General features: G+C 43.4%; 1 protein-coding gene across 11 annotated transcripts in view; it reads left to right on the top strand.

The window, feature by feature from the left end:
- EDC3 (enhancer of mRNA decapping 3) overlaps nucleotides 1-26,396 on the top strand; it is a 62,456-nt gene that overhangs the window by 27,939 nt on the left and 8,121 nt on the right. For all 11 annotated transcript variants that reach the window (XM_015142705.3, XM_077938244.1, XM_077938243.1 and 8 more), the window contains 2 exon segments: nucleotides 10,446-10,781; nucleotides 24,192-24,345. In XM_015142705.3, coding sequence (XP_014998191.1) covers nucleotides 10,446-10,781; nucleotides 24,192-24,345 — 490 coding nt within the window.

Raw genomic sequence — 26,396 nt, 5'->3', positions numbered from 1 at the left:
CCGGCTAGTTTTTTGTATTTTTTAGTAGAGACGGGTTTCACCGTGTTAGCCAGGATGGTCTCGATTTCCTGACCTAGTGATCCGCCCATCTCGGCCTCCCAAAGTGCTGGGATTACAGGCTTGAGCCACCGCGCCCAGCCGGGTATTTATTTTATACTTTGGCTTATAATTCAATATTACTTTATTTTGTTACTCAAATTATTTCAGTTTTAGCTAGTCTCCAATCTTTCACTTGGATCTCATGTCCCTTTGACATACTCCAGTGGAATTTTTTTGTTTTTGTTTTTGTTTTTAGTACTTAGGTAGTTTCTGACACTGAAAGATGCTTGTTACTGCCACTACTGCTGCTGCTGCTGCTCCTCCTCCTCCTCTTCCTCCTCTTCCTCCTCTTCCTCTTCCTCTCTCCCCCTCCCTCCCGCCCCTCCTCCCCAATTCTCCTTTCTTCCTTCTTCACTAGGTATGCTCATTGCTCTTGGGTGTCACCCTTATAGCTGACAGCAAGAAAATATGTGTATATGCTTCTCTGCAGAGTTCACAGAAGAGAAAATATATATGTGTATATTTAACCAGTATATATATGTATTTAAATATTTCTATATGTAACTATGTATATTTTACTATACTAAGAATGAGTTCATACTGATGTCTCCAACTTTAATCCATTACCACATGGATCCTTCTAGTCTTCTCCTTTTGCTTGTCTGTTACTTCTCACTCCAACAGTGAGAAACCTGTCTGCTATTGTCATTCATTCTTTACATAATTATTCAATTCCAGTATACATGTATAGTGGTGTCAGAATTATTAACTCGTATCCCCATTCCTGTGGGAGACTGTCAAATAGAATATGGCACTTGCGTACCATTTCCTTTGCCTTTCATCTGACTCCATTCATTTCTAGAGTTATTTAGGTCTCCCATTTCCTTCATTGACTTGTTTCATATATTCATATTACAGTTAATTTGTTTTGTCACATTCTGCATTCCATCCTGGGGTCTCCTAACCTCTTAAATGATTTTTTAAAATTTGCATACACTAAGGCTCACTCTTTGTGCTGTAAAGCTCTGTGGGTTTTGACAAATACAGCATCGTGTATCTGTCGTTACAGTGTTAAACAGAATAGTGCATTGTCCTAAACAATCTCTTGTGCCTCACCTGTTCAGCTGTCCCCACTTCCCCCTGGCAACTACTGATTTTTTTATTATCCCATCTCTGCAGTTTTGCATTTTCCAGAATATCGCATAATTAAAATTATACAGTATATTGCCCTTTCAGACTGGCTTCTTTCACTTAGCAAGATGCATTTAAGATTCATTCATGTCTTTTTGTGGCTTGATAGCTCATTTCTTTAATTGATGGATAACGTTCCATTGTGTGGATGTATCAGTTCCATTCACCTATTGCAGGGCATCTTGGTGGCTTCCAGGTTTTGGTTATTCTGCTTTTGCTGTTTTGTCAGTTTCCTTTTTCTAGATTGTTAACTGTACATAAGTAAGGTAAAGAGATCGTAGGGCAGTAAAATGTTACTATTTTTCAAGGAACTTATTTAGAATCCAGATTAGTTTGGAAAATGTTTGTGGCCTGGGAATTTGGTAATGAAACATGGCTCAGAATAGGTTGCTGAAAGAAGGTAGAGTTATAATTATTTTTCCACTCATTGAGCCCTGTAAGTAGAAAGGTCTGCCTTAGAATTTTCTCCAGTTTATGTACATTGACGTTGAGACTAGTAGATTGATGAAGCTATATAAATATCTGTCGGCCGGGTGTGGTGGCTCACACCTGTAATCTTAACACTTTGGGAGGCCAGGATGGGCAGGTTGCTTGAGCTCAGGAGTTTGAGACTAGCCTGGGCAACATGGTGAAACCCTGTCTCTGCAAAAATACAAAAAATAGCTGGGTGTGGTGGCGGGCGCCCGTAATGCCAGTTACTCAGGAGGCTGAGGCATAAGAATTGCCTGAACCTGGGAGGTGGAGGTTGCAGTAAGCTGAGATTGTGCCACTGCCCTCCAGCCTGGGCAACAAAGCAAAACTCTGTCTCAGGAAAAAAAAAAAAAAAAAAAGAAAGAAAAGAAAGAAGGAAATGTAATCTGTCTTCATTTCTGGCTTTTAAGTGTTCTTTCAGGATTGCAATAAGGAGTTGAGGAATTTGTTGGTTTATAATAGTTACCTAATCCAACATTGATAATTTAGCACAAGCAGATTTTAATCTCTTCTCTTGGGGTGGGAGTGGGTTTAAAGAATCATATAGGCCGGGCGCGGTGGCTCAAGCCTGTAATCCCAGCACTTTGGGAGGCCGAGATGGGCGGATCATGAGGTCAGGAGATCGAGAGATGATCCCGGCTAACACGGTGAAACCCCGTCTCTACTAAAAAATACAAAAAACTAGCCGGGCGAGGTGGCGGGCGCCTGTAGTCCCAGCTACTCAGGAGGCTGAGGCAGGAGAATGGCGTAAACCCGGGAGGCGGAGCTTGCAGTGAGCTGAGATCCGGCCACTGCACTCCAGCCTGGGTGACAGAGCAAGACTCCGTCTCAAAAAAAAAAAAAAAAAAAAGAATCATATAAAGAATAGTTTTTCTGTGACCATTCAGAATGTTTGTCAAATAGATATAACATCAGTCCTAGGGAGCAGAGGGAAACCAAGCCTTGTTTAGGATGCAGCTCTGTGTATGGGTATAATTCATATTTATCAAATCCCATGTCACAGTTAAAAATGGTGACCATGAGGGGCAGATGAAAGGCATCCCTCTCTGAAATCTTAGTCTATGAACTTGAATAGTCATTGGTAACATGCATTTGAATAAAAATTTAACAGTTAAGTTAAGGCTCTTTTGCCTGTAGAACATGAAAGTAGGTAGCTGAGGCCGGGCATGGTGGCTCATGCCTCTAATCCCAGCACTTTGGGAGACTGAGGTGGGCGAATCACCTGAGATCAGGAGTTTGAGACCAGCCTGGCCAACATGATGAAGCCCTGTCTCTACTAAAAATACAAAAAATTAGCTGGGCCTGGTGGTACATGCCTGTAATCCCAGCTACTCGGGAGGCTGAGGCAGGAGAATTGCTTGAACCCAGGAGGTGGAGGCTGCAATGAGCCGAGATCGTGCCATTGCACTCCAGCCTGGGCAACAAGAGTGAAACTGCATCTCAAAACAAACGAAGTAGATAGCTGGCCTTTAGTTCATTTATATTTAGAGAGAGGTGGTCCTATAGGCACGACATTGCCTCTGTTTAGCGCTGATTTTCATTTTTCTCTTTGTTACTGGAGGTGGAGAGAAATGAGAAATGGTATTGAACCTTTTAAATGGAAAGAAGGTCAATATTATCTTGTTGCAATATGGTTGGGCTTTAACAGTCTGTTCATTTTAACAGTCATCCCGCCACCTGAGGCAGGAAGTGAATTTTGCCAAGTTTTCATGGTCCTAGTGAGGTCTTCTTGACTTTTAAACTTCCTTGGATGTGCTTCATATATCTAATAGGCTTGAAAACCCAAGGCCTAGAATTTGGGAGTTAAGAAGAAGGTCCCATATATTCTCAGGCACCTTCTCATGATGCCTGTTGAATCTGGCAGTAAAACATTTGTAGTTTAACTTTCAGGTACCCTTTAGTGTGGTAAGTGCAGGACAAAGTTCCCCCTTACAGTGTGTGTGTGACAAAAACCAATAAATAAGTGGCATTGAGGGTTACACAACAATGGGTTTGTTACAGGTTGTCCTGGCCAAAGGGCCTCTGTGCCAAAGGCTGGCAGAAAAACGGCACAGGAAGGCGGCCAGCCTGCAGTCTTTTTTTTTTTTTTTTTTTTTTTTTTTTTTGGAGACGTAGTCTCGCTCCGTCACCCAGGCTGGAGTGCAGTGGCACAATCTTGGCTCACTGCAAGCTCCGCCTCCCGGGTTCAAGCCATTCTCCTGCCTCAGCCTCCCGAGTAACTGGGACTACAGGCGCCTGCCACCACGCCTGGCTAATTTTTTTGTATTTTTAGTAGAGACGGGGTTTCACCGTGTTAACTAGGATGGTCTCGATCTCCTGACCTCGTGATCCACCCGCCTTGGCCTCCCAAAGTGTTGGGATTACAGGCGTGAGCCACCGCGCCCGACCCCTGCAGTCTTAATACTTGCATGGCCCTTGTAATTGAAAGGTAAAGAAATCTGGGAAGACTGTTTATCTTTTCCAATGGAAGTGTTTTTCTCTTGCAGTGGCCAAAGGCCAGTTTAATGCAGAGCCAGGCCCTTTGGGCTGAGTTAGCCAAGTACTGAGACAGCTTATTCACTCAGGACTTCCTAATATTTGTATTAAAGTAAGAGGAAAGGGAAGAATAAGAGACAACTGAGCACATTAGCCTGCCTTGCATTTATTTTATATTCTCTTACTGACCTGTGATGTCAGTATTTCCTCTTGGGAAATGTTTTTCACACTCCACTTTCCTGACAGTGTTTAAAACATAGCTGGTCCTTAGTGTCTATGTCTCGAATGAATCAACTCTGCATTTAGAGGAGTACAGGAAAACATCTGAAACCTTCTACATACACATCTCTGGGTTTTGTTGTAAGTTATGTTTGTAGAATCCTACAGCTGAGCCAAAAAACGGTGACCAGTGCCCAGCATCATTAGGGCAGAATTAGGGCATCTCCCATTGTGAACCCTATTAGTCTTTATAGTGGGGCACTTTGTCAACATGCTTTGAGCGAACTTTACAGCTAGTCATGTTTGTTTTCTTTACTTTTCTACTTTGCATTTCAGTAGCTCCTCCTCATGTGGCATGATATGAAGTGGGTACTATTTTTTAGCTTTTTATTTTTATTTTTTATTTTTTGAAACTGAGCAAAAGTTTTCTTTCTACGCTGCACTCTCTCCCCCCAAATAAAGGTTGGGTATCTCTTATGCAAAATGCTAGGGAGCAGAAGTGTTTCAGATTTTGGATTATTTAAAAAGTATTTCGGAGTATTTCTGGAATACATACCAGTTGAGCATCCCTAATCCAGAAATCCAAAATGCTCCAATCAGCATTTTCTTTGAACACCACGTTGGCACTCAGAAATTTTTGGATTTTGGATGTTTGGATTAGGGATGCTCAGCTTGTGCTTTCAAACATTCATATTGGTGTTCAGTGGTTAGTGCACTGTTTAGGGCTAACAAATACTGCGCTAGTGGTTAGAGAAGCAACTCGTGCTTTTCTTTTTCTTTTTTATGTTTTATTTTATTTTATTTTTTTGAGACAGAGTCTTGCTCTGTCACCCAGGCTGGAGTGCAGTGGCGCAATTTCGGCTGACTGCAACCTCTGCCTCCCGGTTTCAAGTGATTCTCCTGCCTCAGCCTCTGGAGTAGCTGGGATTACAGGCATGTGCCACCACGCCCAGCTAATTTTTGTATTTTTAGTAGAGACAGGTTTCCCCATGTTGGCCAGGTTGGTCTCAAACTCCTGAGCTCAGGCGATCCACCCACCTTGGCCTCCCACAGTGCTGGGATTACAGGTGTGAGCCACCTTGCCAGGCCAGCTCATGCTTTTCAAACTTTAGTTCCAGGATAACTGACCTTCTACCAGTGTCATTTGGGAAGTCTGACCTGCCTTCAGAGTATTTGGGTCTTTGGATTCTAGATTCTTTCCTGTTTTCTCCTATGACTGTTTTTGTGCCTCTACCTGTTCCTCTTTAGCAGTATCTGTATCCTGTTTCCTCTGAGCTTTATTCTTGGTCACCTGGTTTCAGGAGCTTTGGGTTTTATCTGAATGGGAACGATTTCCCATTTTGCTTCCTTAACCCTGTCTTCTCCTTCATTGATCAACTGCTTATTTTCTTTTTTTTTTTTTTTTTTTTTTTTTTTTGAGACGGAGTCTGGCTCTGTCGCCCAGGCTGGAGTACAGTGGCCGGATCTCAGCTCACTGCAAGCTCCGCCTCCCGGGTTCACGCCATTCTCCTGCCTCAGCCTCCCGCGTAGCTGGGACTACAGGCGCCCGCCACCTCGCCCGGCTAATTTTTTTTTGTATTTTTTAGTAGAGACGGGGTTTCACTGGGTTATCCAGGATGGTCTCGATCTCCTGACCTCATGATCCGCCCGTCTCGGCCTCCCAAAGTGCTGGGATTACAGGCTTGAGCCACCGCGCCCGGCCTCAACTGCTTATTTTCATCAGTCATTGTAATAGTTCCAGGATAGTTCATTGTCAGTCATATTGGACATGACTGAACTTTTTCCACTGAAGCCCTTGCTTCATAACTCTTTTGTATTATATTATTGTCAACAACTTTATCTTCCTGGCCTTTTCAGTCATGCAACAAAGTTGGCATGATTTTTATTGCTTTTTCTTGTAGTTAATGTCAAGTTGCCCTTTTTTTTATAACCTCTTTTTAGACTTTTAACTTTTGATTGGCTAGTGTTTGCTTTTTAAAAATATATATGTAACTTTTTATTTCTTAATTCAGCGGAGTTTTGTGTACTTACACTGAACCTGGCACAGTGTTGGGTGACACGTGTGAATGACATCATTCCTGTCCTCTGTTGGCTTATAAACTCCTTGGGAAGTTAGAGCAAGAACACAGATTAACTACAGAACAAAGTTGGTAATATAGCATAAGTGCTAGGTCAGTGGTACCCACAGTGTTGTAAGTGGTCAAATGGGAGTGATTTTTTTAGCAAGAGTAATCAAAGATAGTGTGTTTGGGCTGAGTCTAACAGCAAAAATGAGAAATAACTTAAAAGTTAATCAGTAGGTATGATCTATGTGCTGTATATCAATATGGTATGATCTATGATTTATGCAGTTATAAAAAGTAAGATACAGTCTTTGAAGAATTTTTTCATGAAACTCAAGGATGCTCCTGAGCAAGAAAGCAGGATATAAAACTTCATAAGATGGATGCAAATTTTTTACTAAAAGAAAAATCAAAATATTATGTGAATATTTAGAATTTTCTACATATTTTGTGCATTATCTGGTATGAACATCTGTTAACAAACATTATTTTTAAAAAGGAATACTCATTTCCTATTACCTTTGAATTATTTATTTGACCGTTGTGCTGTACTGAATCATTTTTCATTTTTGCATTGTGTGTACATTTTTTCTTTTTTCTTTTTTCTTTTTTTTTTTGAGACAGAGGCTCGCCCTGTCACCCAGGCTGGAGTGCAGTGGTGAAATCTTGGCTCACTGCAAGCTCCACCTCCTGGGTTCAAGCGATTCTCGTGCCTCAGCCTCCCGAGTAGCTGGGATTACAGGTGTGTGCCACCATGCCCAGTGAATTTTTTTGTGTGTTTAATAGAGATGGGATGAGAAAGCAGAGCTGAATCAGGAAGAAAGAATGGGTATGAAAATATAAGGTCAGGATAACACCAGTAGCAATATACACAGACAAGGGAAGAACAAGAGAATAAGGATTATCAATGTACTGCCTCAGTATTAAATCAAAACATCCTATTAGAAGTAGGTCTCTTGCCCAGTGGTCACTCTTCAGTGGGTATGTGTTTCCCCAGGTGTGGACGGAATGATTCACCAGGACGTAGGAAGAAGGTACTGAATATTCTATTTTTTATTTTAACTAAAAACAGTAGAAATTAAACTTTATGAATTTTAATGTATTGATGAAAACTAGCACCCTTATGAAGTTCCATGCCAGCCAATTGCTGCCTGTATTTGAGATATCTGAGGAAAATATGACTTTCTATAACAAGAAGTCTATCCATGCTAGTGGGTATACATCATTTTTTAAAAATTGCAGTAAAATATACATAAAATTTACCATTTTAACCATTTTTAAGTGTACAGTTCAGTGGCATTAAGTGCATTCACACTCTACAACCATGCCAATTTTTAACTAAATCATATAAAAATGTATATGTGGCTTAAAAAGATTCTCATAAAGAAACTATATGTTAAGTAACGATAATACTAATGTAATCATAAGTAAACAAGAAAATGGCAGAACACTTTCCCTATTCCTCTTATAGGCCTTCTTTAGCTAGAATGAGGTTGTCAAAAATTAATCAAATCTATGAAGATGGTCTCCCAAATTAAAAAGTATCAAGAAGGTCATTCCAAACATGAATCCACATTAACTATTACGAATTAACTTCACCCTAAGTGTATACTCTGCGTCAAAAGTCTGCAAACTGTAGCCCATGGGCCAAATCCAACCCACTGCCTGTTTTTGTAAATAAAGTTTTATTGGCACACAGTCATGGTCTAGGCAAAGTTAAAAGAACACAGAGGATAATGTCTAGAAAATGTACACACAGCTGGGGGTGGTAACTCACACCTGTAATCCTAGCACTTTGGGAGGCCGAGGCGGACAGATCACCTGAGGTCAGAAGTTCCAGACCAGCCTGACCAACATGGTGAAACCCCTCCTTCCATTTATTTAGACTGTGATAGAGGTTCAGTCTAGCATACCAGTCACCTGATCCACTCTTTCAGGGTAGTCAGATGGAGACCAGAGCTTGATTCTCTGGGGGTGGGTGGTTTGGAGAATTCTGTGGGACCTTCTGCCTTGGCTGCTAGAGTAGTTGTTGACTGATGTGTGGTAGCCAAATAGGGTATCAGAGACAGGGTGTGGCTGGCTACTGTGTTGTGGATGTGCATTAGTATGGCCTCTAAGGATCAGCTCGGTATGGACCCTCATTATTTGGTGTTTCAGAAACTGCTTACCCAGAAGAGAGAAAATTCTGAGAAAAGAGATCACATTAACCGAAAGGTCTAAAGAAAGGTTTGTAAGTCAGTATAGCAATTTGTATTGGTAGGTGTATACCTGGCTCAGAATGTAGAATTTCTTGAACAAACCAGGGATTCCCCACTGCTGGGATCTAGCCTAAGGCCAAATTAAAAATCAGAAGATTGCTTGCTGGATAAGCATAGAATTAAGGACTAGCTGAATAGTATTTTCCTGTAAGCTAAAAGAAGACCAGGCCTTCTTTTAGTCTGGGGGTATTTCTCTCTTAAACAACTACCAGACGTTCAGACTCAAACTGAAGCAGGATATTTCCCTTCCTTGACCTATTCATGGAACTCATGACGGGGTACCTCATTTACTCCGCCCACTGCTCTCAACTCCTTGCTGAAGGGAGTGTGCGAGTGAATGAGGCAGGAACTGGAGTGCACAAGCCCTGGAACCGGCTGTTTCAGTGCCAGTGGGATCAAACTCCACTCAGACCCGCTGTGTTCTACCCATTGTGGGAGTGAGTGCATAGATGAGCAGGTGCAGGAGCCAGAACGAACGCTCTTGGGCACCAAAAGGAGCGAACTCAGTGCAGGCCATGTGGCAGCACCTACGTGGGGTGCCTGTAACTCCTGAAGCCCTAGAGGATGTGTTATGGTGCTCTTTTAGCTCTGCCATCCACAGATGGCTTAAGTGTTAACAGCTCAGTGGGCCTGCAGCTGCCCTCTGCCAGTGAGGGCAAAGGGCCAATGTGACAGCCTTTTGTATCTGCACTCATGGCTTCTGAGCTTTTGTCCAGTGTCCAGGAAAAATGAGGTCACATGAACGAATTAAAGGATGGTAAATGTGGGTGATTTTATTTTTTATTTATGTGGGAAGGGGAGCTGAAAAGGGGACAGTGGGTGGTGGATAGGTAATTTTCCCCTGAAGTCTGGCTGTCTCCAGCCGGATTCTTCTCCACAGTTACACAGTCAAGCAGTTCCTCTGAAGTCAAGCCACTTCTCTGACATCCAGCCGTAGTCTCCAACGTCCAGCTGTTTCTCATCTCTGCTGACTGAGTCTGGGGTCTTTATAGGCACGGGATAGGGTGGTGCAGGGTCATGGGTGGTTTAAGAAAAGGCAACATTCTGGTGGGAAAACAGGGATATAAGTTCTCACTTTGGGCCACAATCTCACACTTTTCAGCTTCGAAGGTGGGGCTTCGCCAGGGACCTGCCTCTAGAATTTCTCTGCCTCCTGCCTCTATCGTATCAAAACCACCATGCTATGTTCTTACTCTTCCTCTTGTTTGCTAATAGTAAGTTGTCAGAAAAGCTTTTGTCATTACCAGTTTCCTTATGAAGGGGATAACCGGTTAAGATTTCCAGAAGTACTGCTTAGTTCATATTCATTAACAAGTTACTTGGGTGTAATATTTATTATTGTTGTTGTTGTTGTGTGTGTGTGTGTGTGTGTGTGTGTGTGTGTGTTTTGAGACAGGTTCTTGCTCTGTTGCCCAGGCTGGGGTGCAGTGTCGTGATCATAGCTCACTGCAGCCTTGAACTCCTAGGCACAAGCAATCCTCCTGCCTCAGCCTCCTAACGTGGGATTATAGGCGTGAGCACCGTGCCCAGATTGGGTGATGTTTGAAACCTATTATTCCAAATGAGATTTGTTGTTTGTGCTACTTAATATGATTTTGCAGTACTTACCTTTACCATTTTCACATTGGTTCCTGTAACGCTCTCCACAAAGGACTGATGTACTGTATTTTCCACTTTCACTTAGTGCTTTCTGTGGATACACTGACTTTAGTCCCTATTTTTTCTCCAGGGTCATCTAGTAGCAGGCACCCAAATCAGGCAACTCCAAAGAAGAGTGGTTTAAAGAATGGCCAGATGAAGAATAAAGATGACGAGTGCTTCGGGGATGATATTGAGGAGATCCCAGACACAGATTTTGATTTTGAAGGGAACTTGGCTCTTTTTGACAAGGCAGCTGTGTTTGAGGAGATTGATACCTATGAAAGGAGAAGTGGTACCCGTTCCCGGGGCATCCCAAATGAAAGGCCAACTCGGTACCGCCATGATGAGAACATCTTGGAGTCAGAGCCCATTGTCTACCGACGGATCACAGTGCCCCACAACGTGAGCAAGGAGTTCTGTACGGGTGAGTCGCGCCAGGTCCCACATCCTGCTGGTTGCTGTTGCCTTTCTCTTGTGCTTAAAACAGAAAGACCTGGCTTCTGAGTCAGAATCTCACACTAGGAATTCATTTAAGTGGCTTGGTGGCTGGCCCAGTATTATTGTCTCTTGGGGACTGCAGCCAATAACAGCATTCTGCCACGGTTAGGGGGTAATTTCTCTAGATGTCTGTGTATATCCTGTATCTGGCAGGATCTGACCTACTACTTACTTAGTATGTTGTGAGTAACAATTACAGGCAAAGGACCTGCTATGTAGATTCAAATATTCAGATCTGTTTTTACTTTGGCTTCCCTGTTACTGCCCATATATTTCACCAGACTTCAACTCTGTTTTACTAAGTATTTGTTGTTGCAAAAAACAGTTTAAGATGGATGATTGGAATCACTGGCTAAAAATAGAGTTTTAATAAATTACATTTCTTTACTATGCTGTTCTTATCTCCTGTTAGCCCAGGATATTGAAAGTTGGCTAATTTCATGTAACAGTATAGTACCTTATGTAGGCCACTGTAGATGACAATCTAGTTCTGTTACCTCAGTGATTATTGTTTCTTGTTTTAGCGTTAGAACATTTTCTTCAAACCCATGGCATAGAAAACAGATTAAAGCAGCTGTGAGAGAGGTAATTCACCACATCCCTGTCTCATCCCTTCCCACCAAACCACATTACCAACTGGGCTTCTTGGAATATGGTTTGAAAATTGTTGTTATTGAATGATCTAAGAGCTAAAGGGGAAGTCAATAATCATTTTAGTAAGTAGAGAAGGAATTGAGTATAATATTTTTATTTTGGTTTAAAGTTTGGAATATAAGGAATATAAATCTTGAATGCTGGTAGCTGCTATAAGGAGAACAGTGGATGCAGCTAATTGCATTTGGAGCAAAGTCAGACATGGCTTTTTTTATAGGTAATAGTAAGACTCGGTTGTATTTGGTTTTGCTGAGTATAGTAGCTTGCTTGTGCTTTCCATGTGAAAAAAAAATAGGCCAACTGTCAGGCTAAGAAAGACTGCTAAAAAAAACCAAGACTGCTGAATTATGTCAGTCTTTTGCTGGCAGATTCTGGTAGGCATGCCTGTTTACTAAGGTGGTGTCCTTAAGTGGCAGTGACAGTGACAGTGTAACTTGCCAAAGTCCTTTCATTTTTAACACCTGTGTAAAGGCAAACAGCCTAGCTCGGAATCGGGTTTAATTTAAATTGCTATGTTTTAAGCCTTTCAAAGGCAGTTATCATCTGTTAAGTTTGGTACTCCTCCAGATCAGCCAACTATCCTCCTCTGACTGCTTCCTTTTTTTATTGCCATCTTTGTAAAAAAAAAAAAGCTGCTCCTGCTGCTAGCTCTCTGTATCTGTAGTCCAAGTGCTACTGCTGAGGCTGTTGGATTATGCAGTGTGTGATTTCCCTGAAACTATTTACACTGCAGGAATTTTTTTTTTTTTTTTTTTTTGAGATGAAGTCTCACTCTGTTGCCCCAACTGGAGTGCAATGGCGCGATCTCGGCTCACTGCAACCTCCACCTCCCAGGTTCAGGCGATCCTCCTGCCTCAACCTCCCGAGTAGCTGGGACCACCATGCCCAGCTAATTTTTTTGTATTTTTAGTAGCGATGGGGTTCACCATATTGGCCAGGCTGGTCTTGAACTCCTGACCTCATGATCCACCCACCTTGGCCTCCCAAAGTGCTGGGATTATAGGCATGAGCCACCGCACCCGGCCCTACACTTCAGGATTTTTTGAACTTGGGAAGATTATGATCTGCCCTGGAGTCAAGTGGCTAAGAGTAAGAATAACAGTGAGAATCAGGGAGGATTCTCAGATCTAACAGAGCCTGAGAAAATATTTACTAACGTGAACAAAAGCAGAGGTAGAAATTTTTTCCTACTGCACACTCTGGCTTCCCAACTTGATCTTCACACCTCTTTTGTTTTTGATGACTGAAGTGAAAAGTTCTGTCATATAAAACTGTTTTCCTATCAATAAACGTACTACAAACCACATGTGCTGGTCCTTAGCCATAAACTTGGGTGTGGCGTCTTGTGGTATGTAGTGACCAGTTGCACTCCACTGGTTCAATGAGGGGGAAAGAAGCCCAGCAACTTTATGCCATCTGGTTTTTCTCTTTGTTCTTAACATTGACAAGGAGTGAAAATGAAGCCCTTTTGCCAAGCAGTGTCTGTGCTGGAAATAGAGCAAGCAGGCAGTTATCTTACTGAGCAGCTTCTTCTACAGGGGTTTTTTCTCTGTGTTCCAGTTCCAAGGCACAATCCTCAAGCAGGTTTTCACTGAGGGGCAGTCAGTCAATGCAGTTTCTCCATTGATCTTTCTCCATTGGATCTGCCATCCAAATGTTTGGGTGAAAAAAGGCAAACTAGATTATATAGGGAAACAGTCTAAGACCATAAAATGTTAGTGTTAGTTGATCACCTCGTATAATTTTCTCATTTTACAGATGAGGACATGAGGCCCAGAGAGGTAAAGCCTTTTTTTTTTTTTTTTTAAAGACAGAGTCTTGCTCTGTCATCCAGGCTGGAGTGTAGTGGCATGATCTCAGCTCTCAGCGCACTGCAACCTCCACCTCCCGGGTTCAAGCAATTCTCCTGCCTCAGCCTTGTGAGTAGCCGGGATCACCATGCCTAGCTAATTTTTGTATTTTTAGTAGAGATGAAGTTTCACCATATTGGCCAGGCTGCTCTTGAACTCCTGACCTCGTGATTCACCCGCCTCGGCCTCCCAAAGTGCTGGGATTATAGGCGTGAGCCACCGCGCCCAGCTGGTAAAGGCTTTTCCATTGGCCAGATGCAGTGACTCACTCCTGTAATCGCAGCACTTTGGGAGGCCAAGGTGGGAGGATTGCTTGAACTCAGGAGTTCAAGACCAGCTTGGGCAACAAAGTGAGACCCTGTCTCTACAAAAAAATAGAAAACATTAACTGGGCACAGTGGCACGTGCCTATAGTCCCAGCTACTCAGGAGGCTGAGGTAGGAGCATCGTTTGAGCCCGTGAGGTTGAGGCTACAATGAGCCAAAGTCATGCCACTGTATTGCAGCCTGGATGACAGAGCCAGACCCTGTGTCAAAAAAAAAACCCACGAAAACCTTACCCATCACATCTCCTTTTCTCTTCTAAATGTGAATAAAAAATGAGCAAAAATATAAGAAGAGAAGGGCAGTTTAATGGCAAATAGACTACAGATGATCCCCCAACTTACAATGGTTAGACTTATTTTTTGACTCTAGGATGATGTGAAAGCAATACTTATTCAGTAGAAACTATAGTTCAGGCCGGGCGGGGTGGCTCACACCTGTAATCCCAGCACTTTGGGAGGCCGAGGCGGGTGAATCACGAGGTCAGGAGTTCAAGAGTAGCCTGGCCAATATGGTGAAACCCTGTCTCTACTAAAAATACAAAAAATTAGCTGGTAATGGCAGGCGCCTGTAATCCCAGCTACTTGGGAAGCTGAGGCAGGAGAATCGCTTGAACCCAGGAAGTGGAGGTTGCAATGAGTCGAGATCATGCCACTGCACTCCAGCCCTGGCGACAGACTGAGACTCTGTCTAAAAAAAAAAAAAAAGAAAGAAACTGTAGTTCAAATTATGAACTGACATCTTTTCCTGAGCTAGCAATATGCAGGTATGATATTCTCCAATGCTGGGCAGCAGCAGGAGCCACAGTAGTCAGCCATGCAGCCATGAGAGTAAACAACCAGTATTCTACAGTGTACTGTTTTGCCAGATGATTTTGTCCAACTGTAGGCTAATGTAAGTGGTCTGGGCAGGTTTAAGGTAGGCTAGGCTGAACTATGGTGTTTGTTTGGTAGATTAGGTGTATTAAATGCATTTTCAACTTAGATATTTTCAATTTACGACGGGTTTATTGGGATAACACCCATTTTAAGTTGAGGGACATCTCTGTAGTCTTTTCTTTAATACTGTACTGTCTCAGGAATAGACCATCAGTTTACAGAAGTAACTTGGAGAGCTCCCACAGTCTGGCCTTGTGGCATTCATATCCTAGAATACCAAGTACTTTTCTACTAATCCCCACTGTAGCAAAAGAACATGTTTATTGCTCATTTGGTGATGGCTTGGGATTTAGGATTCTGATAGCTTGCTGCTGGTGCCCTATATATTGACTTCATGCTAAGTGGTATCAACCAAGTACATAAGCTATTTTTCACTAATTGCTTATACTCCTCTTGGCAGTACTCTTTGCCAGCTGTGTGTGTTGTGATGGGGAACAGTGTTGTTTTAGGTCTGTTGATTGGGAAAACACATTCAGGAAGCAACTAAATTTAGCTCTTTGTTTAACCCCAATTTTTTCTCTCTGGAAAGTCCTTTCAGGTTCTTTGGCAGGGCCTCTGTCTCCAGCAGTCACGGATCATCAGACATTTCTCTAGCGTGGCCCTGCCCTGCTAAATAATGGTGTCCAGTGATCACACTCTGGATTGGCCAGGGTCTTTCTAGATCCAGACTTGTAATTTGAAATTCTTTGAAGACTGATTCTGTGTGCATGTGTTAAGTTTAAATATAAAACACTAGATGTGTGTGAGCACTCTATATTCAGTGGTGAGAACTCCCCAAAGAATACTGCTTAGGAAAGTGGTAAGGCTTCAGAGAAGAATCTTTTTTTTTTTTTTGAGACGGAGTCTTGCTCTGTCACCCAGGCTGGAGTGCAGTGGCGCGATCTCGGCTCACTGCAAACTCCACCACCTGAGTTCGAGTGATTCTCCTGCGTTAGCCTCCCATGTAGCTGGGATTACAGGCGCACACCACCACACCTGGCAAATTTCTGTATTTTTAGTAGAGATGAGGTTTCACCATTTTGGCCAGGCTGGTCTCGAATTCCTGATCTCAGGTGATCTGCCCACCTTGGCCTCCCAAAGTGCTGGGATTACAGGCATGAGCCACCATGCCCAGCCTAACACTCATGATATTCTAAAGGAAATATTTTAAGACAGTTTGGGTCAGTCAAAACACTGTGTTTATTATGTTTATTATATGTAACTGACTCTAAGACATGCTTGCCTTTAAGTTACGAAAATATAATAGGAGATGGAAAGATTCCATATATGCCCAGAGTCCAGTGAAAATGTGGACATTAAGTGCCACTAGGTGTTGAGAGGCAGGAGAGGTCCTGTAGGTTGCATCAAGGAAGGCTTCATGATGGAAGCCTTGAAACATGGGCAGGATTTCACCAGGCAGAGAGAAAGAGGAGGATATTCGTGGGTAGGCTAGGCAGGTGCAGGTGAATAGTGTGAGTAAAGGGCTGTGTGGGAGACTGGTCATTAGCTGGCTTGGCCAGGGCAGAGAGTTTGTGCTGGGGATTGGAAGGAACTAAAATACAGCTTTGGACCAGAGCACAGAGGGCCTTGTGTGCCAGTACTATCCTTGTCCTGTAGTCATAGGGAACAACTGAAGGCTTTTGGATAGGAAAATGACATGAACCAAATCTCTTTTAGGAAGACTGGTCTTGTGGTAGGATTCTAGGTGGAACGAGAGGGGAGAGAAGAGACCAGAGCAGGACCAGTCATGCTCATGATATAATTTACATACTAGGGATTTGGACCATTGAATGGAAAGGAACACAGAGATTTGAGAGAAGCGACAGAGGGCAAGTTGATAGGCTATGATGATTGAAAATAGAGTTGAGTGAACAGGAGGATTTGGAGGTATTGAACCCGTGAGGCAGGAAGAATGGCAGCGAATCAAGTTATCATTAGATTGCATGAATTTGTAGTGGGCCAAACCTACATGGTTTTGTGACCCCTCTCCCCCCCGCCCCGCTTTTTTTCCCCCTTCTGCAGTGCTTTGTGCCTGAGCCCAGAGAAAGCAAAGGTGAGAGTTGTTACAATGAGGGATAGGGAGATGTGGGAGTTATTGGTTATTAAGAGCTTTAATAAGAAGTTAAAAGTTGTGTAGCCAAAGAGAGGCTACTAAGCTGGTTTCCTTAATATAAAGTGGGCTAATACTATGGATTAAATGAGATTGTGTGGAAATGTAGCTAGCACAATACCCAATTTGTAATTATTATTCAGTAAATATTTGACTTCAAATGTGAATTTGCAAAGGCCACCTCAGTAAGATTATTTCAAAGCATCAACATTTGTAGAATACCTACTATGTGCCAGACACTGTTTTAGATACTCTGGGTAAGTCATAGTTCATCACCTTAGGGCCTCTGAGTATAACCAAACCAAATATGTAAATATACTAATAACAGAAGTGTAGTCGGCTACCGTGGCTCACACCTGTAATCCCAACACTTTGGGAGACTGAGGCAGGAGGCTGGCTCGCTTGAGCCCAGCCTAAGCAACATAATGAGACCTCGTCTCTACAAAAAATAAAAATAAAAAATTAGCCAGGGTGTGATGGTATGTGCCTGTGGTCCCAGCAACTCAGGAGGTACAGGTTGGGGGATTGCTTAAGGCCAGGGGTTCGAGACCAGCCTGGGCAACATAGCAAGATCCTATCTCCACTTTTTAAAAAAATGACTAGAATTCTTCCTTCCCTCTGTTGTAATAAATTCTCTATTCATGAGCCTTTCCTTTTGGGTAGATTTCTTTAACCTCCACCATTTGTTTTCTACTGTGCAGCCTCTTCTGTCCTCAAGTATATAAAAGCCCAGATGGGAGGCAGTAGGGTGCTCTTGGTGCAGGCATCTCTGCAGCTTTGCCTGAAGGATGATCCACCTCCACACTGTGTGCCGAGATTTAGGGAACAGCAAGTATGTGAGGATGACCTGAACTAGAGTTCCTATTTATTGTCTTAAAAAGGATCCAGTTAAGCTTGAGTGAGGTGCTGTGGTCTGAGCTCGAGCACCTCTTACCAATACTCATTTCTTTTGGAAAAGGCAGTTCTGGTATCTGCTAGGAAGGGAGGCAGCTGGTGAAGTCACAAGGAATTTGTTCCTGATGCTTTGTGACTGTACTCTTCTCACCCTGGATGGCTAAGTCTTTGAGTCTTAGTGGGGATGTATCTAGCTCTCAGGACAAGTTTGGCTTTCAGAAAATTCCAGGCTAGCAGTTGTCTCTTTCACAGCTGGCATTCTATTCCTGCCTCTGAGCCGTAGCTGCCTTCCTCTGCTTCTTGTCACCAAGAGTCCCTCTAGAAGTAGTCTAAGGCTTTCAAGACCAGCAGTGTTTTTATCTCCTCAAAAATAGGTAGTCAAGAAATCTGTTTTGATTTTTTTGCATGTGTGTTCAAAAGGAATTCAGGAAGAAATAAATCTTGGAGTTTAGAAGTGCCACTGAAGAATTTTACCCTGGAGGTAATGAGGTCTCCTTTGGCAGCTGTTGTACTCTTGCAGAGAATTCTTCCCATTGAGAGAATCAAGTGTCTGCCACCATGGAGCTGGTCAGCATCTCATTGCCTTCTCACCCATAGACCCAACCCATGCAGGGTCCTGCCTTGTCTCCCCATAACCCCCTCCCCAACTTCATTCCCCGACTATATGTGTATGGATTAGATCAGGTGCCACAAGGATGTCATTCTGAGGGAGAACCACTGGGAGACATCAGGAAATAAATTCTGGGTGGTGTTCTGGACAGAACACCTGCACTGGATAATCCTGTGCTCCTCTATGAAGTGTCACAACTTTTCACTGAACAGAGCTAATGAGCCTAGTTTCTGAATTTGTGTCTCCGGCAGGCAGACTTAACTTAACAGTGACTTGGTTGAGTTGGGGAACCTCAGGCTGTAGCAGATCTTTCAGTGCCAGAAGTGGAAGAATTTATCAGTCCTTTTCTTTACCTTGGAATCCTTCAGGGTTCCTGGACCTGGGTAATCGGGTGGATGGTTGTCATAGACTTGAAGGGCTTGGTTGTGATCATTGGTGATCTCATGAGGTTTTAGAGCAGTACTGTTAAGATAGGTGTTTTGACTGGACTCCTAGCACAGTAATGAACCATTGTGCTTCTTACATGTTTTCCAAGAGTTTAAGCTCAAACCAAGGGCTAGAGTATCTGGAGCCTAGTGCATTACAGCCTGACATCTGAGTTTTTATGAAACTGCCCATTGGTCATTCCAGAAATGCACTGGTCCGTGCTAATGTGACTGCTTTGCTAATATATGCCCTCTTGCCCTTCCAGAGCCACAGGTGCCTAAACAGAGTGAGAAAGAAGTTTGATTTCTATGTATATACCGTCGTCTTGAAATTCAGCAATCAGGCTGAGGCAGACAGATGACTTGAGGTCAGGAGTTTGAGACCAGCCTGACCAACATGGTGAAACCCTGTCTCTACTAAAAATATAAAAATGAGCTATCCGTTGTGGCACATGCCTGTAGTCCCAGCTACTTGGGAGGTTGAGGCAGGAGAATCACTTGAACCCAGGAGATGGAGGTTGCAGTAAACCAAGATGGCGCCACTGCACTCCAGCCTAGTGACAGAAAGAGACTGTGTCTTTTTAAAAAAAAAAAAAAAAAAAAAAAAAGTCTGGAAAGGACTAGGGAGGTCATTTTTTCTAATTTAATATGCAGACACTGTGTTCTGTAGCAGCCTTGGCAACAGATTTTTCTTTATCCTCAGTAGTATTTCAAGCTTACAGAAAAATTACTAGACTAGTATAACAAACAACCATATACCCCTCATTTAAATTCACCAGTTAACATTTTGACACATTTGTTTTATATAAAATAAATACATACGAGCACACACATATTTCTGAACCATTTGAGATTTAGTTGTACTCATCATTAGATTTCATCCCTAAATACTTCCACAGCACATAAATTCAGTATGATATATATATACATTGCTCTGCACAAGCACACTACAAGATTGCTCTCAGCAAAATTTAAATTATTACAAAAGTATTATCTAATATACTCCGTATGCAGAACTTTCCAGTTATCCCAGTAATATCCTTTATAGCTGTATTTTTAATCATCCATTGCACACTACATTCAGCTGTCATATTTCTTCTGTTTCCTTTAAACTAGAACAGTTCCTGCAACTTTTGTTGTCCTTTGTGATATTGATATTAGTGAAGAATCTAGGCCAGTTGATTTGCAGAATGTCTCGTAGTTTTGATGTATTGTTTGTTTCCCTTTATCTGATTCATGTTAAACATGTTTTCTAGGATTTTGGTAGGGCTGTGTCTTTCTCAAGGAGTCACATCAGGGAGTACATTGTATCTCCTTGTCCCATCACTGGGGCTGTTTGACCACTTGGTAAGGTGTTGACCACCAGATTTCTTCCTCATAAAGAGAATTTTTCCCTTCATAATTAGTAAGTTTCTTGTTGAGCAGTTCTTTGCCTCTTAAAGTTCAAAGCTTGTTCCAGTATGAAGGAATGAGGTCCAGTGTGGACACGGGGGTGGTCTAGTTGTAAGTGGGGAAGGGAAGAGGTGGGGAAAGAGTCAGATGTGTGTGTATATATATATATATATATATACTTTAAGTTCTGAGATACATGTGCAGAATGTGCAGGTTTGTTACATAGGTATACACATGTGCCATGGGTGGTTTGCTGCACCCATCAACCTGTCATCTACATTAGGTATTTCTCTTAATGCTATCCCTCCCCCACCCCCCGACAGGCCCCGGTGTGTGATGTTCCCCTCCCTGTGTCCATGTGTTCGCATTGTTCAACTCCCACTTAAGAGTGGAGTCAGATGTATTGAATACAATGAAGGGAAGTAAGCAGCGTGCTGACCTGACAGATGAGGAGCCCGCTGTGTAGGGATAGCACTGGAAGAGAGAATAGAGCCCCAGAAGAGAGAATAAAGTGCTGGGATAGAGAAAGCATGTGAAGGGAACTGTCTCTTGAGGCCAGAAGGAACTTGGAGAATTTAGGAACCAGAAGGTGGCCAAGGTGTCTGGGGTGCAGCTTGGGTACCTGGTAAAGGTTGCCAGATCACAGCAGGTCTTGTGGGTCATAATAAAGAGTATTGTGAATGTGTAGTTAGGTTTCTTATAACAAATCCTTCCTTCAGAGAACACTTGACACTAAATTGCATTACTACCAGTTTGTGGTAGCTTTAGTGTAGATCTCCAGGGACTGTCTATACATTGCTGGTCAGGGGGTATAAATTTACCAGTGGATTTATATCCCTAAAGGAACCAGTGTGACATCAGCACTCAGTTTTGTGACTGCCACAGAATAGAATCAGAAGTCATAGTCCTGGAGAAATCCCATGCCTATAAATGAGCTGTGCTCCTTATTGATAAGACTTGGGACACATGCAGCCTTTCCAATTAAAGGGCCAATCAGTGAGAGGATTGAGTTAGATCTGAGATAACACTTTGTTGTGGGAGCCTTGTTACACAACAGAAAGACTGGGCAGGTCTGAAGGAGATAGGAACCTTGGACATGGTACTGAAGGGTGTCTGTGTAGGGGGGAGTGTGGACATGCATATGTGTCCATAAGGGAGGGAAAGGCCTGAAATGCTGTGTGCTGGAATGAGCAGTGCCAAAGTGATGACCTGACAAGGGGCAGACTGCAGCCGGCACATGCATGCTGGACCACTGCGTTCCATGGTCCAAAGAGACAACCTCAGCCTCTTGCAGTAGAAAGCAGGTGTGCAAGGAGGAGTTTTCTTTCCTGGCCTGTACTGAGTGTACTTGTTGTCTTCCTTGATACCCTAAGGTCAATCAGATCCTAAGAAGTTCCCTGCTTGTCACGAACTGGTTATAATTATCTCTTCCTTTCTTGTTTCACCAGCAGCTATAAAATACATATTAATACTCAAAGAAACCTTACCAACTGATTTTACTGCCTTGAATCCTGAACAATAAAGATCTACCTTCCAACTCAAACATAATTAGACTTGGCCCATGTTCAGGCTTTGGCAGTAGCAGTGTTGTTGTTTGCAGTTTACACGCTATGTTCTTAGTTCCTTTCCTTTGGAATTTATTTTATTCCCTTGGTCTGTTTCTGATAAGCCAGTCCAACTCGTTGGACTTACGCATATAAACGTTTAAAAGGAACATTTTGTGGTGTTTGTACGTTCCTTTCAGAGGAAAGTCAGAGTAGAGTTCTAGACCTTGTAACTGCCAGACTCTGAGCAGAAAGGCTCTTGGCTTTGTCTTTCTCTAGGCTGCAAAAATATGCTGATTCACCAACAGTGCCCCTTCTCCCACCACAGATGAGTAATCTCACAGCTTCCAGCAGCAGCATCTAGCCAGCCGGTGTCTCCTCTCCTGTACCATTAAGTTTTGTACTCTTAAACACTGTGAGGGAACAGCTAGCAGAAAATGCTTCTGCCTGCTCCCAGAGAGCCCTCAGAATGAGGGGGCAGGGGAGGGGCTGCCTGCCTGTACACATAGCACAAGAGCCAGACCCAGAAAGAATGCTTGATTTGTGGAGTAGCAGGCCCAAGACTCACTGCCCTGACCCATTTCAAATCTAACAGAAAGAGTTCTTGATAAATAGGTGAAGGAATGCATAGATGAGTGAAAGCTCTGCCTTGCGTGACTCTGCAGGTAAAGAGGGTGTTTGAAGTAGTCAGGTGCGTGACTTGTCTGATAGGTTTGAGTTGTTAGTGGCTTAGGACTTTTGAAAATTGTTCAGCCTAATTAGTTCTGATAATATGTGCGTGTCTGAAGCAGGCCATAAAAATGGCTGTTTAATCAGCTGTTGACATGCAAGGTCAGACTGCAGCCTCCAGCACTGGCACCTGAGATACCAATGACTGACATTTCAGAAAGAGGTGGGAGGAGAGACTCAGTGCTCCTAATGGCACTGTTTGTTGCCTCTCTCCAGCCCAGGAATAGGACTTGGACAGGTAGAGGGGCTCAGTTAGCCAACAGGGTAGTGTTTATTTGATATGTTAGACATTTTTTATCATCATCATTACATGACATTATTCTGCCTTCCCTGAGAGGATACAGACCTGGGACCTATAGGTTCAGTCTTTGTGCTTGGTTTCCTGTTGCTAAAACATGAAGCTATAGCCTCATTCTGTGTGGTTTTAAGAATCTATGCAGGTAGGACTGGACCTGATAGAACCTCAAGAGATTTCTCCTGACATGACCAGTGAAGAAAACAGATTTTTCTAGACAGGACTCTGGAACGATGCAATGAGATAAATGTACTGAAAAATTTATTAACTTTTATTCCCTAACTCTTCTACCTTAGAGTTAGACCAGACCAGAAATGGCACTAGTTTTGCATCATTTGTATGTCTGAGTACCTGATAAGAACTCAGCTTTGTTGATAAGTGTACATGGAACAAGTTGAGAAGGCGAAGGCTGAAGTAGTAAAAGATTAATTTCCTTACCTCAGGCAGTTGACAGTCCAGTATAATTGAGGACACAGGATCTAAAAAGGTATCTGATCTAGCTGGACAAAGCTAGTGACATGCAGTCCCACAGTGACTTGCTAATTAGAATCTGCATTTGTTGGTCCATTGGCCAGTGAAGCCAAATGGGGCTCCTTGGGAAAGGGTCTGCTGCTCAGCCCAGTGGCTTTGGCATTTGTAAGACAGCATTGGCTTCTTGGAGGGAGCAATACCTTGGTTGTCAAGGTAAGAGCTGTCCATTGCAGATCACAGTTTTTGGGTTTGCTGTTTCTTTCCTGGTATGTTGACACTGGTGCATATAATAATATTATGGACTTATTCACATACATCAGCTGCTGTAGATATTGGCTTTGAGCCTTGAAAAGCCAAGTATTTTCCATAGTGTACTTTCAGTGACTAATTCTCCCCAACTTTTGTAAAAGTTGCCCTTTTTTAATGGTGAAAGTAGCTTAAAGCCAGCCATAGTTTACTTAACTTGTACTCCTTCCCTGTTTTGTGAGTATTGGGTTACACCCAACTCAGATGGGGAGAAAATGACAAATTATTTGAGAAAACAACTTTGCTAGCTGAGTTTCTTAATCAAAGAGGAAGGGTAAATAGAATAGAGAAGGAAGAGGAAGAGGGAAGCAGATGGAACAAGTCCTCCTGCCCTACAGTTGAGGAGAACAGCAGGGACCAGAGGGCCATCAGGGTTAACTAGTGTCTGTGTCTGTTCCACTTCTCAGGAAGGACAAGGCACCTGCTTGTGAGGAAACCCTGCTGCCCAAGATGGCATTTCCCCCACTTTGGGAAAATCATGTTCTCTTCTCTTGTGCCTGATAGGTTGCTATTACCGGCTGTGTGCTGGTCTCGATAGCACTAAATATATCCTGGTAGATTTGGCTTTCGTGGTCTAAAGCTAAACTGCTAAGGGAGCTTAAGTTTGTCCCCACTCTGTGGTGACCTGGAACAAGTTGTTACTTGGTTCACCATTCACTACTCAGAGTGTGCCTTAGTCCTGGAAGATGAAGAGGATGGGCCAGAGGGTGGTCCATGGTAAAATGTTGGCATTTGCAGAATCTTGGATAGAGTATACCCAGTTTGGACCTGGTTTCTGTAGTCACTTTCCCTTTCTCTTCTCCTTTTGAACTGCAGACTCTGGCCTGGTTGTCCCAAGTGTTTCCTATGAGCTACATAAAAAGCTGTTGTCCGTGGCTGAGAAGCATGGGCTGACCCTGGAGCGGAGACTGGAGATGACAGGTGTGTGTGCCAGTCAGATGGCACTGACCCTCCTCGGAGGACCCAACAGGTAAATGCCTGTAAACTGGCAGGGACTCAATGTGGAGTGAGGATGCTCTGCTTGGCCACCATCACAGAGCCTCCCATACACACAGATGAGTTCATTAGGCAGTTTTCTGCCCATCTGATGGGAGTATCTCTCTGAAGTCACTTTCCTGGATGCTGCGAGGTTTCTTTGCCCCTCCTTAGACCCATCTCCTAGATGTCCTCATTCTTCTGCTGGCAAACTGCCTTTTGACCCTCTGTTTCCTGATAGCCGCCATCTGGCCTGAGACTCCTGCTAACTATCAGAAGCCTTCCTTCTAGGAACCTTCGGAGACCTGGCCTTTGGCACTCATCATTTACTTTACGTGGCTGGGATGCAAATCAGTCTCCATATCTGAGAACTTCCAGAACCACACTGACAACTGAGTAGGGGAGCTGGAGTTTGGCACCTTCCCACCTGCCCTTTATGCTCATATATCAAGGGCAGTGCCTTATTTGTGGACAGACTGATACCAGGTGCCAGACCTTCTGCTAGACACTGGGGACACGAAGAATAAAATACTACACCTTTCCTCCAGTAGCCCAGTGAGGTCTCTAGAGAGTCTAGTGCTGTGGTAGAGGGAACAAAATTCTCCAGTAAGCCATATTATTGCCGCAGGCTGGAGAAACCAGTCACGCTTCTGGAGCACTGGCATCCAAGCAGAGCCCTGATGAACAAGGGGTGGTTAGCAGGGGCAAGCAAGAAAGAGGAAGGCATTCTTTTTTTTTTTTTTTTTTTTTTTTGAGACGGAGTCTCACGCTGTTGCCCAGGCTGGAGTGCAGTGGCGCGATCTCGGCTCACTGCAAGCTCCGCCTCCCGGGTTCCTGCCATTCTCCTGCCTCAGCCTCCTGAGTAGCTGGGACTACAGGCGCCCGCCACCGCGCCCGGCTAATTTTTTGTATTTTTTTTTTAGTAGAGACGGGGTTTCACTGTGGTCTCGATCTCCTGACCTTGTGATCCGCCCGCCTCGGCCTCCCAAAGTGCTGGGATTACAGGCTTGAGCCACCGCGCCCGGCCTCTTTTTTTTTTTTTTAAGATAGGTTCTCACTCTGTCACCCAGGCTGGAGCACAGTGGCACAATCTCAGCTCACTGCAACTTCCACCTCCCGAGTTTGATCGATTCTCCCACCTCAGCCTTACGAAGTAGCTGAGACTGCAGGCATGTGCCACCATGCACGGCTAATTTTTTTGTGTTTTTGATAGAGACAGAATTTCGCCATGTTGTCCAGGCTGGTCCCAAACTTTTGGCCTCAGGTAATCTGCGCGCCTCTGCCTCCCAAAGTGCTGGAATTACAGGTGTGAGCCATCGCACCTGGCCAAGAAGAAGGTATTCTAAGTACAGGAAGTAGCATGTGTCAAGGGCAGAGAGAATCAAGAGACCATGGAATTGTTGGCAATCTGTAAGTTACTCTGTCGCTGGAAAGTAGGGCCTCAGTATAGCTGAGTGGTAGGGAGCTGCTGAAGAGATTTCAGTAGAGCTATGACATGGTTAGTCTTGTGTTTTAAAAAGATGATTTTTAGCTACAATGAGGACAGTAGATTCAGTGGAGGCAAGACTGAAGGCAGTGAGATCAGGTAGAAAACTGCAACACTTAGAAAACTGAGCCAGGGCCCAAATGATGGTGGCCCAACTAGGGAAGCAGGGATCAGAAAAGTGTACAAATAGGTTTGGTGATGCATGCCTATATCCCAGCTACTCCAGAGGCTGGGGTGGGAGGATTGCTTGAGCCTAGGAGTTTGAGGCCAGCCTGGGCAACATAGTGAGACCTTGTCTGTCTCTCTTTCTCTCTTTTTTTTTTTTATATGACCTTGTCTCTTTTAAAAAAAGAAAGAGAAGTGGGCAGATGAGGGTTTGTTGTTAAGGTAAATTCAGCAGGACAAGGTAATTGAATGGATTTTAGAGGTGATGGAAACTATAGTGTCAGAAATCAGTGAACTTCAAGCTTTCTAGCCTGGACATCTGATTGGATGATGGTACACATTCACTGTGATAGGAAACATGGGAAGAAGAGCAGGTTTGAGAGAGATTGTGGGTT

Source organism: Macaca mulatta, chromosome 7 (genome assembly GCF_049350105.2).
Source record: "Macaca mulatta isolate MMU2019108-1 chromosome 7, T2T-MMU8v2.0, whole genome shotgun sequence".
Taxonomy (NCBI): Eukaryota; Metazoa; Chordata; class Mammalia; order Primates; family Cercopithecidae; genus Macaca; species Macaca mulatta.
Note: the sequence above shows the minus strand (reverse complement) of the source record. Positions and strands in the feature narration are given on the sequence as shown.